This window comes from Hypomesus transpacificus, chromosome 14 (genome assembly GCF_021917145.1).
Source record: "Hypomesus transpacificus isolate Combined female chromosome 14, fHypTra1, whole genome shotgun sequence".
NCBI classification, from domain to species: domain Eukaryota; kingdom Metazoa; phylum Chordata; class Actinopteri; order Osmeriformes; family Osmeridae; genus Hypomesus; species Hypomesus transpacificus.
Window position 1 is genome coordinate 693,319 of NC_061073.1, and position 16,439 is coordinate 709,757.

The following is a 16,439-nucleotide window of genomic DNA, read 5'->3' on the forward strand; positions in this document are numbered from 1 at the left end:
CATCTTCAGCTATGACGCCTCCTCTCCCCTCTCCTTCATCTTCAGCTATGACGCCTCCTCTCCCCTCTCTCCTCTCCTTCATCTTCAGCTATGACGCCTCCTCTCCCCTCTCCTTCATCTTCAGCTATGACGCCTCCTCTCCCCTCTCCTTCATCTTCAGCTATGACGCCTCCTCTCTCCTCTCTCCTCTCCTTCATCTTCAGCTATGACGCCTCCTCTCTCCTCTCCTTCATCTTCAGCTATGACGCCTCCTCTCTCCTCTCTCCTCTCCTTCATCTTCAGCTATGACGCCTCCTCTCCCCTCTCCCCTCTCCTTCATCTTCAGCTATGACGCCTCCTCTCCCCTCTCCCCTCTCCTTCATCTTCAGCTATGACGCCTCCTCTCCCCTCTCTCCTCTCCCCTCTTTCCTCTCCTTCATCTTCAGCTATGACGCCTCCTCTCCCCTCTCCTTCATCTTCAGCTATGACGCCTCCTCTCTCCTCTCCTTCATCTTCAGCTATGACGCCTCCTCTCCCCTCTCCTTCATCTTCAGCTATGACGCCTCCTCTCCCCTCTCCTTCATCTTCAGCTATGACGCCTCCTCTCCCCTCTCTCCTCTCCTTCATCTTCAGCTATGACGCCTCCTCTCCCCTCTCCTTCATCTTCAGCTATGACGCCTCCTCTCCCCTCTCTCCTCTCCTTCATCTTCAGCTATGACGCCTCCTCTCCCCTCTCCTTCATCTTCAGCTATGACGCCTCCTCTCCCCTCTCTCCTCTCCTTCATCTTCAGCTATGACGCCTCCTCTCCCCTCTCCTTCATCTTCAGCTATGACGCCTCCTCTCCCCTCTCTCCTCTCCTTCATCTTCAGCTATGACGACTCCTCTCCCCTCTCCTTCATCTTCAGCTATGACGCCTCCTCTCTCCTCTCCTTCATCTTCAGCTATGACGCCTCCTCTCTCCTCTCCTTCATCTTCAGCTATGACGCCTCCTCTCCCCTCTCCTTCATCTTCAGCTATGACGCCTCCTCTCCCCTCTCCTTCATCTTCAGCTATGACGCCTCCTCTCTCCTCTCCTTCATCTTCAGCTATGACGCCTCCTCTCCCCTCTCCTTCATCTTCAGCTATGACGCCTCCTCTCTCCTCTCCTTCATCTTCAGCTATGACGCCTCCTCTCCCCTCTCCTTCATCTTCAGCTATGACGCCTCCTCTCCCCTCTCCTTCATCTTCAGCTATGACGCCTCCTCTCCCCTCTCCTTCATCTTCAGCTATGACGCCTCCTCTCCCCTCTCCTTCATCTTCAGCTATGACGCCTCCTCTCCCCTCTCCTTCATCTTCAGCTATGACGCCTCCTCTCCCCTCTCCTTCATCTTCAGCTATGACGCCTCCTCTCCCCTCTCCTTCATCTTCAGCTATGACGCCTCCTCTCCCCTCTCCTTCATCTTCAGCTATGACGCCTCCTCTCCCCTCTCTCCTCTCCCCTCTTTCCTCTCCTTCATCTTCAGCTATGACGCCTCCTCTCCCCTCTCCTTCATCTTCAGCTATGACGCCTCCTCTCCCCTCTCCTTCATCTTCAGCTATGACGCCTCCTCTCCCCTCTCCTTCATCTTCAGCTATGACGCCTCCTCTCTCCTCTCCTTCATCTTCAGCTATGACGCCTCCTCTCTCCTCTCCTTCATCTTCAGCTATGACGCCTCCTCTTCCCTCTCCTTCATCTTCAGCTATGACGCCTCCTCTCTCCTCTCCTTCATCTTCAGCTATGACGCCTCCTCTCCCCTCTCTCCTCTCCCCTCTTTCCTCTCCTTCATCTTCAGCTATGACGCCTCCTCTCCCCTCTCCTTCATCTTCAGCTATGACGCCTCCTCTCTTCTCTCTCCTCTCCTTTCTGTCCCTTCTGTCCTCTTCTCCTCCCCTCCTTCTGTCTCCTCTCATCACGTTCATGATGACATCACACCACAGAGCCACATACCACACCACACACAGAGAAAGAGACCAGAGACAGAAAGAGAGAGACCAGAAAGAGAGACCAGAGAGAAACAGAGAGACCAGAGAGAGAGACCAGAGAGAGAGTGGCCAAAAGGAGGACTTGTTCTAGACCAGGCATCATGACAGGTGGAAGCTGTCACGAGGCGTGTGATTGGTTGAGAGACGGTACGACAGCTCCATTAGAGAGATAGCCCCCTGGGACACGCCTTTGTCTCCCAGACTTCGCCTGATTGGACGAAAGGACAATCAGAGCAGGACTTTGTGAGTGGGAGGTCTTCAGTTGTCAAATGGTTAATAGAGTCTCTCTCTCTTAAACACACACAAAATCTGACAGAAAATCAAACATGATGGATGTGTGTGAGGACAGAGAGAGAAGCTGTCCTGGGTTAAATAGAGCAGGCAGCCTTCTGTATGAGTGTGTGTACATACCCCTCACTAACCAGATAGAGAGAGAGGGAGGGAGAGAAGGAGAGGGGGGAGAGAGAGAGAGACAGAGAGAGAGAGGGGGGGGGGAGGGAGGGAATGAAGAAGGAAAGCCAGGACCCCTAAGTCCTGGACCAATCAGCTTCCAGATGGAACACCTAGGGTGTCATTAATGATTGATCAGAAGAACAGACGGTTTAACTGGGGGGGGGGGGGGGGTGGAAGGAGGGAGGGTGTGAAGATCTAACCCATCCAAAGATCACGGGAGATTCTGAATTCCCTCTGGTCACCAGCAACCTCTTTAACGGCTGAGCCTTTTGGTGTCATGTTAGCTCTGCTGAAGAGAGACAGAAGATGAGATGAAGGGGAGGTGGACAGACGGACATGGCCCTTTGACATGCCAATAAAATGAACAGAAGTCAACCTCCTAGTGTGTGTGTGTGTGTGTGTGTGTGTGTGTGTGTGTGTGTGTGTGTGTGTGTGTGTGTGTGTGTGTGTGTGTGTGTGTGTGTGTGTGTGTGAATCAGCAGCTGGGTAAACAGAACAGGGTCCTCCTTCTGGTCAGCCCAGACTGCCTGTGTAGAAAACAGCCACTGTGTCTCTCACACACACACACACACACACACACACACACAGATAGACACACCCAAACACACACACAGGACTTCTGATTATCTGTGCATGGAACTTTGGAACCTTCCCTCTCAGCCAATGAAGACTCAGAAAGCATCTGTTGTGCTCTGTGATGATCTGCTGATCCTCACCTGGGCCAACCACCAGCACCCAGAGCACACACACCTGGCCAGACACACACCTGGCCAGACACACACCTGGCCAGACACACACCTGGCCAGACACACACCTGGCCAGACACACACCTGGCCAGACACACACCTGGCCAGACACACACCTGGCCAGACACACACCTGGCCAGACACACACCTGGCCAGACACACACCTGGCCAGACACACACGTGGCCAGACACACACCTGGCCAGACACACACCTGGCCAGACACACACCTGGCCAGACTGGCCAGTTATGTCAGATAACTTGCTATGTATAAACACACACACACACACTCTCATACGCTCACTCACACACTCAGTAACAGACATATACACATGTACACACAGACACACTCAAGAACAAATACACTCACGCATACCCACGCACACACACACTGCAGAAATTGCAGCAACTCTAACAGAAACAGTTACTATACAAATAACCAACCTGGTTAAAACAGACCCTAGTGGTAATGAGGAGCTGTGTGGCAGACCTGTGCAGCTGAGCAGGAGGAGGGGATGCCTGGCTCCAGTTATCTGGCCGTACAGCAAGCCCTCAGCCTCTAAACATCCACATAATGAGTTCTCTCTGCTGGCTGGAATCAGAACCCCTAGACTGTTCTAGAACGTGTAGCTGGGCGCTCCAGCCAGGCAGAAGCTAACTTGATTTTAATGACAGGAATCATCTGGAGGCAGACGTTCCCCTCATCCTCCCCTCCTCTCCACTTGTTAGCTCCATACAGAGCTGCAGCAGTAGTACGACTGTCATATCTCCATCTCTCTATTCCCATCTCTCTCTCTCTTCATCTCTCTGTCCCTCTCTTTATCTCAGTCTCTCTATCCTTCTAAACCCCTCCCAAAAAGTTCGGAAACGTTATTTCGGTCGATTATTCCTCCCCTTCAATAATACCAATTGGTATTGTATTTTATATCGTTGGAAAGCCCGATTAGTCACCTTTACAACGAGGTACAACTTGTAAGGATCGTGCATTCGTGGAAAGAGCAACACAGCTAACCGTGTGGGTACCAGCCCCCAAAAAATGCCTAAATCCCCTGCAGTATTCTTCTGTTGGTATATCTCCATCTCTCTATCCCTATATCTCACTCCATCTCCATCTCTCTATCCCTATATCTCACTCCATCTCCATCTCTCTATCCCTATATCTCACTCCATCTCCATCTCTCTATCCCTATATCTCACTCCATCTCCATCTCTCTATCCCTATATCTCACTCCATCTCCATCTCTCTATCCCTATATCTCACTCCATCTCCATCTCTCTATCCCTATATCTCACTCCATCTCCATCTCTCTATCCCTATATCTCACTCCATCTCCATCTCTCCATCCCTATATCTCACTCCATCTCCATCTCTCCATCCCTATATCTCACTCCATCTCCATCTCTCCATCCCTATATCTCACTCCATCTCCATCTCTCCATCCCTATATCTCACTCCATCTCCATCTCTCCATCCCTATATCTCACTCCATCTCCATCTCTCCATCCCTATATCTCACTCCATCTCCATCTCTCTATCCCTATATCTCACTCCATCTCCATCTCTCCATCCCTATATCTCACTCCATTTCCATCTCTCTATCCCTATATCTCACTCCATCTCCATCTCTCTATCCCTATATCTCACTCCATCTCCATCTCTCTATCCCTATATCTCACTCCATCTCCATCTCTCTTTCCCTATATCTCACTCCATCTCCATCTCTCTATCCCTATATCTCACTCCATCTGCATTTCTCTATCCCTATATCTCACTCCATCTCCATCTCTCTATCCCTATATCTCACTCCATCTGCATTTCTCTATCCCTATATTTCTCTATCCCTATCTGTCTATCCCTCATGTTCTCCCTCTTTCTCCTAGCCAGTAGCACACAGAGTAGGATGAGAAACAGACTATTAACTGATCCAGAGCGGGCTTCATATGCATCCCTCCCTCCCTCCCTCCCAGACCACTATCAACACACTCGCTGTGTTGGGCAGCGGAGGGCCCACCTGCCTGTCACATCAAGACTCCTTGACAGGACACTGCTCTCTACGTGTTTGTGTGTGTCTGTATGCGTGTGTGCTTTAATGCGTGCCTGTGTGTGTGTGTGTGTGTGTGCAGGGTTGGGTGCGGCAGGACCAGTCTTCTGGGTGAAAGCGATGGGCAGCAGCTGTGGGTGTGAGGGAGGGTCAGCATAGCTCTGCTACTGGAGCCCACGCAACTGTCCACACCAGGGGGCTGGGGAAGGCTGTGGGAGGCTGTGGGAGGCTGGGGGAGGCTGGGGGAGGCTGGGAGGGGCTGGGAGGGGCTGGGAGGGGCTGGGGGAGGCTGGGGGGGGCTGGTCAGCGTCCTAAGGACGCCCCCCCCAGACTGCTGGTAACCCCCCTCCTCCCAGGCTCCATACAACACTGCCTCACACACACACACACACACACACACCAGTGGAACCTCACACTCACACACACACACACACACACACCAGTGGAACCTCACACACACACACACACCAGTGGAACCTCACACTCACACACACACACACACACCAGTGGAACCTCACACACACACACACACACTCACACACACACACCAGTGGAACCTCACACACACACACACACACACACACACACCAGTGGAACCTCACACACACACACACACACACACACCAGTGGAACCTCACACTCACACACACACACACACACCAGTGGAACCTCACACTCACACACACACACACACACACCAGTGGAACCTCACACTCACACACACACACACACCAGTGGACCCTCACACACACACACACACACACACACCAGTGGAACCTCACACTCACACACACACACACACACACACACACCAGTGGACCCTCACACACACACACACACACACCAGTGGACCCTCTCACACACACACACACACAGGAATGTACCATGAGGCAACACCAGCTGCTGTTGAAGTGACCGATGGGAGAACGCCCCAAATACCTCCATCCAGACCCCCCCCCTTCCCCCCCTTCCCCCATCCTCCCCACCGTGGGTTCATATCCCCAACTGCTTCCGAAAACGCCACGCCTGCCCTGGAATCTGACCACCAACCTGCCAGAGACACAAACACACATCAAAGCCTCTGGAGGTGTGTTAGCTGTGGAACATGTGACCCTCCATAAACACATCCCTCCCAGAACCAGACTGGACCCACTACCTCCCTCCCTACACAGGGACATCACACACACACACACACACCTACATTAACCTTAGCACACACACTACCCGGCAGCTCACACAGACACACCCACATTCACCTCACACACACACACACTTCTAAGGTCACACTCACACTCTTCCAGTCACTATGGACCTATTCACAATCAAGTTCAATGGATCCTTAGAATGTTTTTTTGCTTTTACCGCTCAACGTTTATGTGGATCAGGAAGAACCCCCCCGCACGTGCCCCCTTCCACCCCTCTGTATAACGTGTTGTCTTGTAGGAGCTATGTGACGTAAAACATCGACACTACTGCCATTCTCAAGTTCAATGCGACCTACAAAATCACACACATATCTCTCAACGTCTAGAAAATAACCTTTTCGCGAAGCCTAAAGCTCCACGAGAATAGATAAATTTGATCGCATTTGGGATGTAAATCACAGGGCGGGGCAGTAGACCGCACCTGTTCAGGTCTACACCTGGCTAGCAGAAAGTAGCTGGCTCATTCATCCATGGCTACATGCGGATGAGCATTTACAGTCCTCTAATCATAACCTTACAAGCTACGATGTAATACGCCAAGATTTCGATGTCACAGACCATCGTTCAATCAAAGCAAGTAGCTTGCAGTGTATAGTTAATGACAGCTGAACAAAGTTCTTGCAAAACGAAGACCTTACCAACTAAGGATAAAAGAGAAACTCAGATCAAGACAGTCATCCGCTGACCAGAAATATCATTATTCTGTAAACAGATTCACGAAATAGCAATCATAAATTGAGGACTTTCAAAATGCTTTGTTGTGTTTTCATGTCGATGAGATTATAGTAGCCTATACACTCTGAGAAAAGCTTCACCCAAACTAAAACTGCTCATTCTTACCTTACTGACAAGAATCGCAGTTGCTTTTGGGTTCCTCGATTCTGTTAAGCTATAAACGAACTCCTCCACGCTCTCCCACCATAGAAAGAAAGCGCCTGCGTGCCTCTCCCTCCGCCGCAAACCGGACCGTTATCTTCTCCTAATCCGCAAGTTCTCTTGACAAACTCAACCCCGCAGGGAGTTTTAAGACCAAATTTTTGAAAACAGTAACGGTTTAATTCTGTTTGCTTCCCCAACGCTACCCTCTCTGTTTGTTTGTGTTGGAGTGTCCGTGTGTGTCCGTGAATTCCCTGCCTACACAAATGACCGGCCGCTACCGGGCGCACGAGAGTAACGAGAGCAAACCCAGCGGTCAGTGTGGATGTTGGCCACTCGTGTCCCGAGTTTGATAGGTTACTAACAAAAGCAGCACAGTGAGAAAACTCTGTGTTAACCAAAAGCGATTAGATTTGCCACAAAAGTAGCCTACACGAGTTGTGTTTACATGCGTTTTTGTTTTATACTGAATTTATTTTTTAAACTAAGACAGTTGATACACAGCCGCGTGTGTTCTGACAAGAGAACCAGAGATACCGAGTGCATCCCAGCGTTTCTGTACACCGACGTAAGTACAGCAAGACGCCGCCTTAGCGCCCCCCTCGGCTCCCAGACTCAAGCGTCGGCTCTGACAATGTTGCCCTCTACCGGTAGTTGTGGATAGTTTCCACCTTTGTGGTTACGCCAACAATGAACCTCAGAGGGGTTGAATGGACACGGTGAATAAAGTCGCATTATATAGGCTAGTGATCCAGCACTATAAAAACATGACTCCGCTCTTTATGAAACTTTGGGATAAACAACAAAGAAACTTTCATAAAGAGTGAGAACAATAAAACTACAGAGGGTAGGCCTACAATTTCTGGGGGTGTGCTCCCGTGTTTTTGTACGCCATTTGACTAGCTCCTGCGATTCCCACACAGCAGAAGTGTTGGGCCTTAATTAGCTCAACTTGAGAGAATCTTTAAAAAAATGAGTATCTACACTTCTACTTGAGGGAAGGATGTGTGTACTTATGCGATCTCTGGTAAGTAGGCACGAGGATGGACGCATTGCGCGCGGCGCGTGGTAGCAAGCGTGGATAAAAGGATAACAAAAACACGAAAAGTGTCTGCTAAATGAATACAATGTTGACAGGATTTCATATTTAATTATTCATTGTTCATTTTAAATCCATTGGATAATATTGTGAAGTTCGTCAAAATGTAAGAGACCCAACAACACAACACAATCCAGAAACGACCAACGGGTCATCTGTCTCGTGTAAGATGACCTTTGGAATTCAGTTCTACCTCGACAGTAAGCCCATTCATTCTCAATTTCTCCGATCAACAGACTCCAGTTTCTTCCACAAACATTTGATCAGGCAGGAAGAAGAGAGCAATGTGTCACGTCTCCTAAACGTGACCCTTGACCTAGCCGCCCGCAAGCCTAACCATGCTCGTCATCACCGCAGATCTATCATCAAGCGACACTTATCCATTGTGGTTATATTCTGGACTGAAACGACCATGTGTGTTTGTGAGTGCGCGCGTTTAAGCAGAAAGGTGCATCGTATCTGAAAGTGCATTTCACCCACGTGATCGTGTTTACTGCGCAAAGAAGGGTGGGCGTTCCCGTGCCCTCACCTGCGCTGGTCAGCACGCGCATATTTCTTCATTCCCTTACCTGTTGCGCTCAAGCCAGCACACGGCTATGAAGAATACTCACTGACAGCACTGCCACTGACGATAACGGAATCTTAACCGAACAGTAAATACAGCTGTTTGATGGAATGGAGACCCCAGTCAAACCGGGGTTCCATCGGTTGGAGATCCAGAAGACGACCTGGGAAGTTCCTGACCGGTACAGCGCGCTGAAGTCCGTGGGCTCGGGCGCGTACGGGACAGTCTGGTGAGTTCAGAGGAATCTAGACTCAAGGCAAATCTTTTGGATCATTCGTATTTTTAAATGATAAGAGTGTATTATTTGAATATTTATAAAAACCTTTATAAAATTTTTCTAATGTATTTGTTTTGTCGCCTACTACGAAAGTTTTGCCAGATATTAATGAGAAAACATTGCTAGAAATACGATGTTTTGGAGACATTTTCTTTTTGTCGAAAATTCACTACAAACTACTTTATGTAAACATTCCCCTTTCAAATGATATGACTATGAACACTGGTCCAGTCCGTGTAAATAAATATAATATATCACATTACTATCACATTGTCAGCAAGCCTGTGCTTGAAAGTTTCCACTCCACGACGTGGAGTCTCGGGCGGTGCAGACAGCAGAGGCACGAGCCGCAGGCTAATCAGCAAGTCGAAGCAGGTCTACCGATAAGACAAGAATCTGGTCTCGCGACGTGTAACCTCGTCCTGCGGGCTGTACGTTTACCGGAGACCCCCTCTGTTTCCTGGAATGTCCTCTAAGGCCACTTCTCAGTCCAGACCGGCCTGACCTTGGCCGGGTTTCCAAGATTCGTTAAGAAGCTCTTAACGCTAAGAGCGTCTTGGGAACGTTCTAAGGGCGCTCTAGAACGCTCTTAGAACGTTCTTAAGAAGATCGTAGCGTTAAGAGCTTCTTAACGAATCTGGGAAACCCGGGCCTTGTCTGTCACCCAGGTTGTCTAGCTACCGCTTGCTCCACAGTACTAGCCTGTGTTACCGTTATAATGATCTTAGAAACATGTCTAATGGTTCTTCTGGATATTATTATAATGAACAATATATTCATAACCCTTGTATGAAACAATCCATTTCACCTTCCTGTGTTGAAGGTGCATTCAGAGAAACATTTGAGTGTAATCTTACTGGAAGTCTGTTTTCAAGTTGACACCAGTTAAACAATCTTCAGCCAACCAGAGACCAGCCTGGACAATCCGTATGAATGTGTAATGAATGTTAGTAGTGGTCGGAGGGGCCGTAGGCGCCGATTGGCAGCCACACTTCTGTCAGTCTGCCCCAGGGCAGCTGTGGCTTCAGTCAGTCTGCCCCAGGGCAGCTGTGGCTACAGTCAGTCTACCCCAGGGCAGCTGTGGCTACAGAGGTAGTTTACCACCATCAGTATGACTGAATGAATACTGGACTCTGTAAGGTGACTTCGGCGCCTCCAAATAAAATGTATACATGTAAAGCGACTTTGAGTATCTAGAAAAGTGCTATAAAAAAAACGAATTATAGGAATAATGAAAATGACAATCCCCCTACACTCCACTGCCCTGTTCTGTTCTAACATTCTGGTTCGGTTCTAGTTCTGTTCTAATGTTCTTGTTCTGTTCTAATGTTCCTGTTCTGTTCTGGTTCTGTTCTAATCATCTAGTTCTGTTCTAATGTTCTTGTTCTGTTCCAATCATCTAGTTCTGTTCTATTGTTCTTGTTCTGTTCTAATGCTCTAGTTCTGTTCTAACCTTCTAGTTCTGTTCTAATCTTCTAGTTCTGTTATAACCTTTTAGTTCTGTTCTAATGTTCTTGTTTTGTTCTAACCTTCTAGTTCTGTTATAATTGTCTTGTTCTGTTCTAATCTTCTTGTTTTGTTCTAATCTTCTAGTTTTGTTCTAATCCTCTTGTTCTGTTCTAATCTTCTAGTTGTGTGTTGTGTTGTGGCTGTGCTCCAGTTCCTCTGTAGACCAGCGCAGTCAGGAGAAGGTGGCCATTAAGAAGCTGTACCGTCCGTTCCAGTCCCTGATCCACGCCAAGCGGGCCTACCGAGAGCTACGCCTCCTACGCCACATCCAGCATGACAACGTAGAGGCTCTCACACACACACACACACACACACACACACACACACACACACACACACTGTCACACACACACACACACACACACACACACACACACACACACACACACACACACACACACACACACACACACACTGTCACACAAGGTTAACAGCAGAGTTAACCTGATATAGAACAGAACAGAGAGCAAGGTTAACAGCAGAACAGAGAGCAAGGTTACTAGCAGAGTTAACCTGATATAGAACAGAGAGCTAGGTTAACAGCAGAGTTAACCTGATATAGAACAGAACAGAGAGCTAGGTTAACAGCAGAGTTAACCTGATATAGAACAGAACAGAGAGCTAGGTTAACAGCAGAGTTAACCTGATATAGAACAGAGAGCTAGGTTAACAGCAGAGTTAACCTGATATAGAACAGAACAGAGAGCTAGGTTAACAGCAGAGTTAACCTGATATAGAACAGAGAGCTAGGTTAACAGCAGAGTTAACCTGATATAGAACAGAACAGAGAGCTAGGTTAACAGCAGAGTTAACCTGATATAGAACAGAGAGCTAGGTTAACAGCATAGTTAACCTGATATAGAACAGAGAGCTAGGTTAACAGCAGAGTTAACCTGATATAGAACAGAGAGCTAGGTTAACAGCAGAGTTAACCTGATATTAGTCCTTGTTTGTTTGCAGTAACAGTAACCCTCCGTATGTGTCTGTGCCCTCATCCATCTGTTTCCCCCAACAATATTCTGGAGGTGGACACACTGGTCTGTCCTGCTTCACTAACTACGCGGGGGGGGGACCAGTTAGAAAGCTCCAGTGTTTTAGGACGACCAATTAGAAAGCCAGGTTGTAAATGATCAGTTAAAGCCAGTGTGTAGGTGACCGCTAGGGGGTGGTGTGTGATGAAGCCGTACTTAAATGTCTTAAATGACAATTACAAACTTAGGTTATCTAAATTTTGCTTTGTGTGTGTCACATGTAATTAATTGTCCATACCATAACTCCTCTCTTCCCCCTCCTCTCCCCTCCTCCCCTCCTCCTGCTAGGTGATCTGTCTGCTAGATGTCTTCACACCTGATTCTTCTCTGGAGAAATTCCAGACCTTGTGAGTTTGGAGCAGCATTCCTCTGCTAGCTGTCACAGCTTGTCAAGACAGGGAGCTGCAGTGTGTGTGTGGAGCTGCAGTGTGTGTGTGGAGCTGCAGTGTGTGTGTGGAGCTGCAGTGTGTGTGTGGAGCTGCAGTGTGTGTGTGGAGCTGCAGTGTGTGTGTGGAGCTGCAGTGTGTGTGTGGAGCTGCAGTGTGTGTGTGGAGCTGCAGTGTGTGTGTGTAGCTGCAGTGTGTGTGTGGAGCTGCAGTGTGTGTGTGGAGCTGCAGTGTGTGGGAGTGTGTGAATGAGGGTGTGTGTGTTTATGAGGGTGTGTGTGGGAGTGTGTGAGCCTGCAAGAATGCTCATGTTTGCCAACTTGTAGGTGTGATCCTATCTGTTTGCTTTCCCTACAAATTCGTGGAATCACCCCCCCCCCCCCCCCCCTCCCAGCTACATGGTGATGCCGTTCGTAGCTCAGGACCTGGGCCACATCATGAAGAAGAGGAGGCTGACAGACAGAATCATCACCTACCTCTTTTACCAGCTGCTCCGGGGGCTCAAGGTCAGCCATCCATCTGTTTATACATCCATCCATCTGTCTATGCATCCATCTGTTTATACATCCATCCATCTGTCTATGCATCCATCTGTTTATACATCCATCTGTCTATATAGTGTCAAAATAGTGACTTTAACACAACAACGCTCTGAGAATGATGACATTGTTTTTCTGCAGTATATCCATTCAGCTGGTATCATTCACCGGGTGAGTGTTACTTCCATCACAAATCTTGTCACTTCTATCAGGTACTGTATTAGTATACAGTATATGACTATATTACCTCAAAGATTACATTTTACATTTATGCATTTAGCAGACACTTTTATCCAAAGCGACTTCAAAGAGAGAGTTTTACAAAAGTGCATAGGTCACTGATCATAACAATGAGATAGCCCCAAACATTGCGGGTAGCCAAACATGTAGCATACATTGTGAAACCAACTAAGTCCCAAAGGGAAGAACAATAAGAGCATGGAGTTAGAGAAGTTACAATTACGTAAACAGCAAGAACCTCAAAAGTGCAAGAGTGTACCTGTGGAAAAAGCAACAATAATATTTTTCAAAGCAAGTACAATAATTTTACGACAGTTACCACAAACCAACAAGAGCAACAAGTCTCTCAATAAGAGTCATTGTGATCCTGGGGGAAAAATAACATCCAGCCAATCATTCCTAAGTGCCGTTGTACTCCCGGAACAAGTGCGTCTTGAGCCTTTTCTTGAAACAAACAAACATCCCTCCAATCTAACATGAAATACTGTGCAACTACCCCCCCCCCCCCCCCCCCCCCCCCCTCCAGGATCTCAAACCTGGCAACCTGGCTGTGAACGAGAACTGTGAACTCAAGGTGAACCGGAGAGGGCTGAGTTTGTGATGTCATAATAGCTGTTACCCTTTATAAACCATAGAACTCTGATGTCATAATGACTGTGTTACCCTTTATAAACCATAGAACTCTGATGATGTCATATATACCTGTCTTCAGATCCTGGACTTTGGCCTGGCTCGGCAGACAGAGAGTGAGATGACGGGCTATGTGGTGACTCGCTGGTACAGAGCTCCAGAGATCATCTTCAACTGGATGCACTACAGCCAAACTGGTGCGTCCACATGGCCAGACGCATCGCATCCCTGGAGCCTGTTAGGGAGAAAGTACAATAACCTGTACCCAACAATCTCTCTGTCACTCTCTCTCCCCCCCCCCCTCCCCCCCCCCAGTGGATGTGTGGTCTGCAGGATGTATTCTGGCTGAGCTGATCACAGGACAGGTTCTGTTTCCCGGCAACGACAGTATCCTGTACTTACTATAAACAACATCCTGCCCTTTGTTGGGACAGGATGTATCAACGATTGTATCATTCCTATCACTTATATAATTACTCCTATATAAATCTCCTAGATTAATCTGTGTATATATATCCTATGGGTGTGTGTATAAACACAATGTGTTCATTTAGTTGGCCTTTTCATCCAAAGCGACAAAAAGATTTGAAGCTGCGACATCTTGATCCGCAGTCAAATGCTCTAACCACTGAGCTTCACCTCCTCCACTGCATGTGTCTGTGTGTCTCCGTACCTCTGCTGGTTCCTTGACCCGTGTTGAGGCATCGACCAGCTGAAGAAGATCATGAACCTGACAGGAACACCTCAGCCCTCGCTGGTCCAGAAGATGCAGAGTAAAGATGTATGTAGAGTCTGGTCCTCAGCCACCTCCATCCTTTCCTCCCTCCTCACCTCTAACCCTCTCCCCCCTCCATCCTCTCCTCCCTCCATCCTCTCCCCCTCTTCTCCCCCCTCTTCTCCCCCCTCTTCTCCCCCCTCCTCACCCCCCTCTTCTCCCCCCTCCTCTCCCCCTCTTCTCACCCCTCCTCACCCCCCTCTTCTCCCCCCTCTTCTCCCCCCTCCTCTCCGCCCTCCTCTCCCCCCTCCTCACCCCCCCCTCCTCTCCCCCCTCCTCCTCTCTCTCCCACAGGCCCGCTCCTATGTTCAAGGTCTGCCGCCCCAGAAGAAGAAGAGCTTCAGTGAGGCGTTCTCCTCCATGGATGTGAAAGGTGACACCAGAGCTTCTTCAAGTTTACAGAGATGAAACGATGAACACATCTTTAGAACTTAGAAGATTTAAACTGACTCAAACATGTCAATAAAACAACTCAGTTGGCATAGATTCAATGTTGATGTTGCCGCGGGAGGTAAACATGACCTAATATCACCTGCTGGTGTTCCTCCCCAGCGGTGGCCCTGCTGGAGGGCATGTTGACCCTTGATCCTGAGGGTCGTCTGACAGCCTCTCAGGGCCTCGGGCAGCCATACCTGTCGGAGTTCCACGACCCTGACAGCGAGCCAGACTCCGCCCCCTACGACGACTCGTTTGAGAACCTGGAGCTTGATGTGGCTGAGTGGAAGAGTGAGGAGCTGTGGAACCTAACCCTAACCTAACGCAGGATGCACACTGCTGTGGAACCTAACCCTAACCTAACGCAGGATGCACACTGCTGTGGAACCTAACCCTAACCTAACGCAGGATGCACACTGCTGCCCTCTGGGGGGGGGGGGGGGGGGGGGGGGATGGTAGTGTTTTCCGGTAGTGTGAGTGTGGCGGGGGGAAACCATGACTTCCTGATTGTGATGGGGTGTGGATGATAGTGTGTGTGTGTGTGTGGATGGTAGTGTGTGTGTGTGTGTGTGGTAGTGTGTGTGTGTGTGTGGATGGTAGTGTGTGTGTGTGTGTGTGTGTGTGTGTGTGTGTGTGGATGGTAGTTTGTGTGTGTGTGTGTGTGTGGATGGTAGTGTGTGTGTGTGTGGATGGTAGTGTGTGCGTGTGGATGGTAGTGTGTGTGTGTGTGTGTGGATGGTACTGTGTGTGTGTGTGTGGATGGTAGTGTGTGTGTGTGTGTGGATGGTAGTGTGTGTGTGTGTGTGTGGATGGTAGTGTGTGTGTGTGGATGGTAGTGTGTGTGTGTGTGGATGGTAGTGTGTGTGTGTGTGGATGGTAGTGTGTGTGTGTGTGTGGATGGTAGTGTGTGTGTGTGTGTCTCAGTGATGTTTAACCCGAGTGTGTCCTGTCTTGCCAGGCCTCATCCACATGGAGATCATGACCTTTGACCCCAGCAACCCCAGTGCCACAGCCATGTAGGTCGCCGGGGCGTCTGGCGCCCCTGGCAACGGGAGTCAGCCATGACACGGGATCAGCAGACCGCCTGTTACCATGACGACAGTGTCATTTCTCTGTGTATATTTGACTGTAAACAAAGACTTTTTAGCAAACTTCCCATTTTGAGCTGTGTAGACTGTGGACTGTGTGATTACATGTGTATTCATCAGGACACACGTCACCAGTTGCTGTGGGGACAGAAGTGTATTAACTATGTAACCAAACACACAGCTGTAGATAGCTAACGTTGCCATGGTTACAGTGTGTCAGGATAGCTAATGTTGCCATGGTTACAGTGTGTTAAGATGTGAGCCAGGGCTGTAACTATAGAAACCATTACTTCAGCCTTCACGGCTCATGTTTTCATTTGGAGTAAACGTTTGTATCAAACCAGCTCCATGTCTGGCTTCTGTCTTTACTATGTGGGTGTGTGTATGTGGGTGTGTGTGTGTGCAGACCCACGCATGAGTGTGTGGATAAATGTATTTCAAAACATATAACGTGTGTGGGTTATCTATGCAAGCGACTGCTTGTGTGAGCCTGTTTGCATGTGAGTTACCGTAGAAACAGATGACAGCTGGTGATATTTTCTACTTGGCCTGCAGCCCAGCCAA

At 48.8% G+C, this 16,439-nt stretch overlaps 2 protein-coding genes and 1 long non-coding RNA gene across 3 annotated transcripts in view; 1 reads left to right on the plus strand and 2 right to left on the minus strand.

The window, feature by feature from the left end:
- Window positions 1–7,571, minus strand: part of LOC124476837 (plexin-B1-like) — a 48,558-nt gene extending 40,987 nt beyond the window's left edge. The window contains exon 1 of the mRNA XM_047034231.1: window positions 7,266–7,571. The gene's annotated coding sequence lies outside the window, so the exon portion shown is untranslated. The remainder of the gene's footprint in view (window positions 1–7,265) is intronic.
- A 1,367-nt stretch (window positions 7,572–8,938) lies between these two features.
- zgc:171775 (STKc_p38 domain-containing protein) lies at window positions 8,939–16,219 on the plus strand. Its single transcript, XM_047033788.1, has 12 exons — window positions 8,939–9,194; window positions 10,903–11,032; window positions 12,071–12,129; window positions 12,563–12,674; window positions 12,849–12,878; window positions 13,474–13,521; window positions 13,660–13,774; window positions 13,893–13,964; window positions 14,279–14,358; window positions 14,647–14,725; window positions 14,905–15,078; window positions 15,746–16,219. Exons 1-12 carry the CDS (start codon window positions 9,076–9,078, stop codon window positions 15,805–15,807), a joined length of 1,080 nt encoding a protein of 359 aa, XP_046889744.1. The 5' UTR covers window positions 8,939–9,075; the 3' UTR covers window positions 15,808–16,219.
- On the minus strand, window positions 11,115–11,508 carry LOC124476577. The gene is made up of 2 exons (XR_006957050.1): window positions 11,435–11,508; window positions 11,115–11,394 (listed from the first exon to the last, which is right to left on the minus strand). It is a non-coding gene; the product is annotated as an uncharacterized LOC124476577 (long non-coding RNA).
- Window positions 16,220–16,439: the final 220 nt, after the last annotated feature.

Coding starts and splice junctions, on each gene's coding strand:
- zgc:171775 (XM_047033788.1), top strand. CDS start 9,076: ATGGAGACCCCAGTCAAACCGGGGTTCCATCGGTTGGAGATCCAGAAG. Junction 12,879..13,473: donor CAGCTGGTATCATTCACCGG/GTGAGTGTTACT, acceptor CCCCCCCTCCAG/GATCTCAAACCTGGCAACCT. Junction 14,359..14,646: donor AGAAGATGCAGAGTAAAGAT/GTATGTAGAGTC, acceptor TCTCTCCCACAG/GCCCGCTCCTATGTTCAAGG.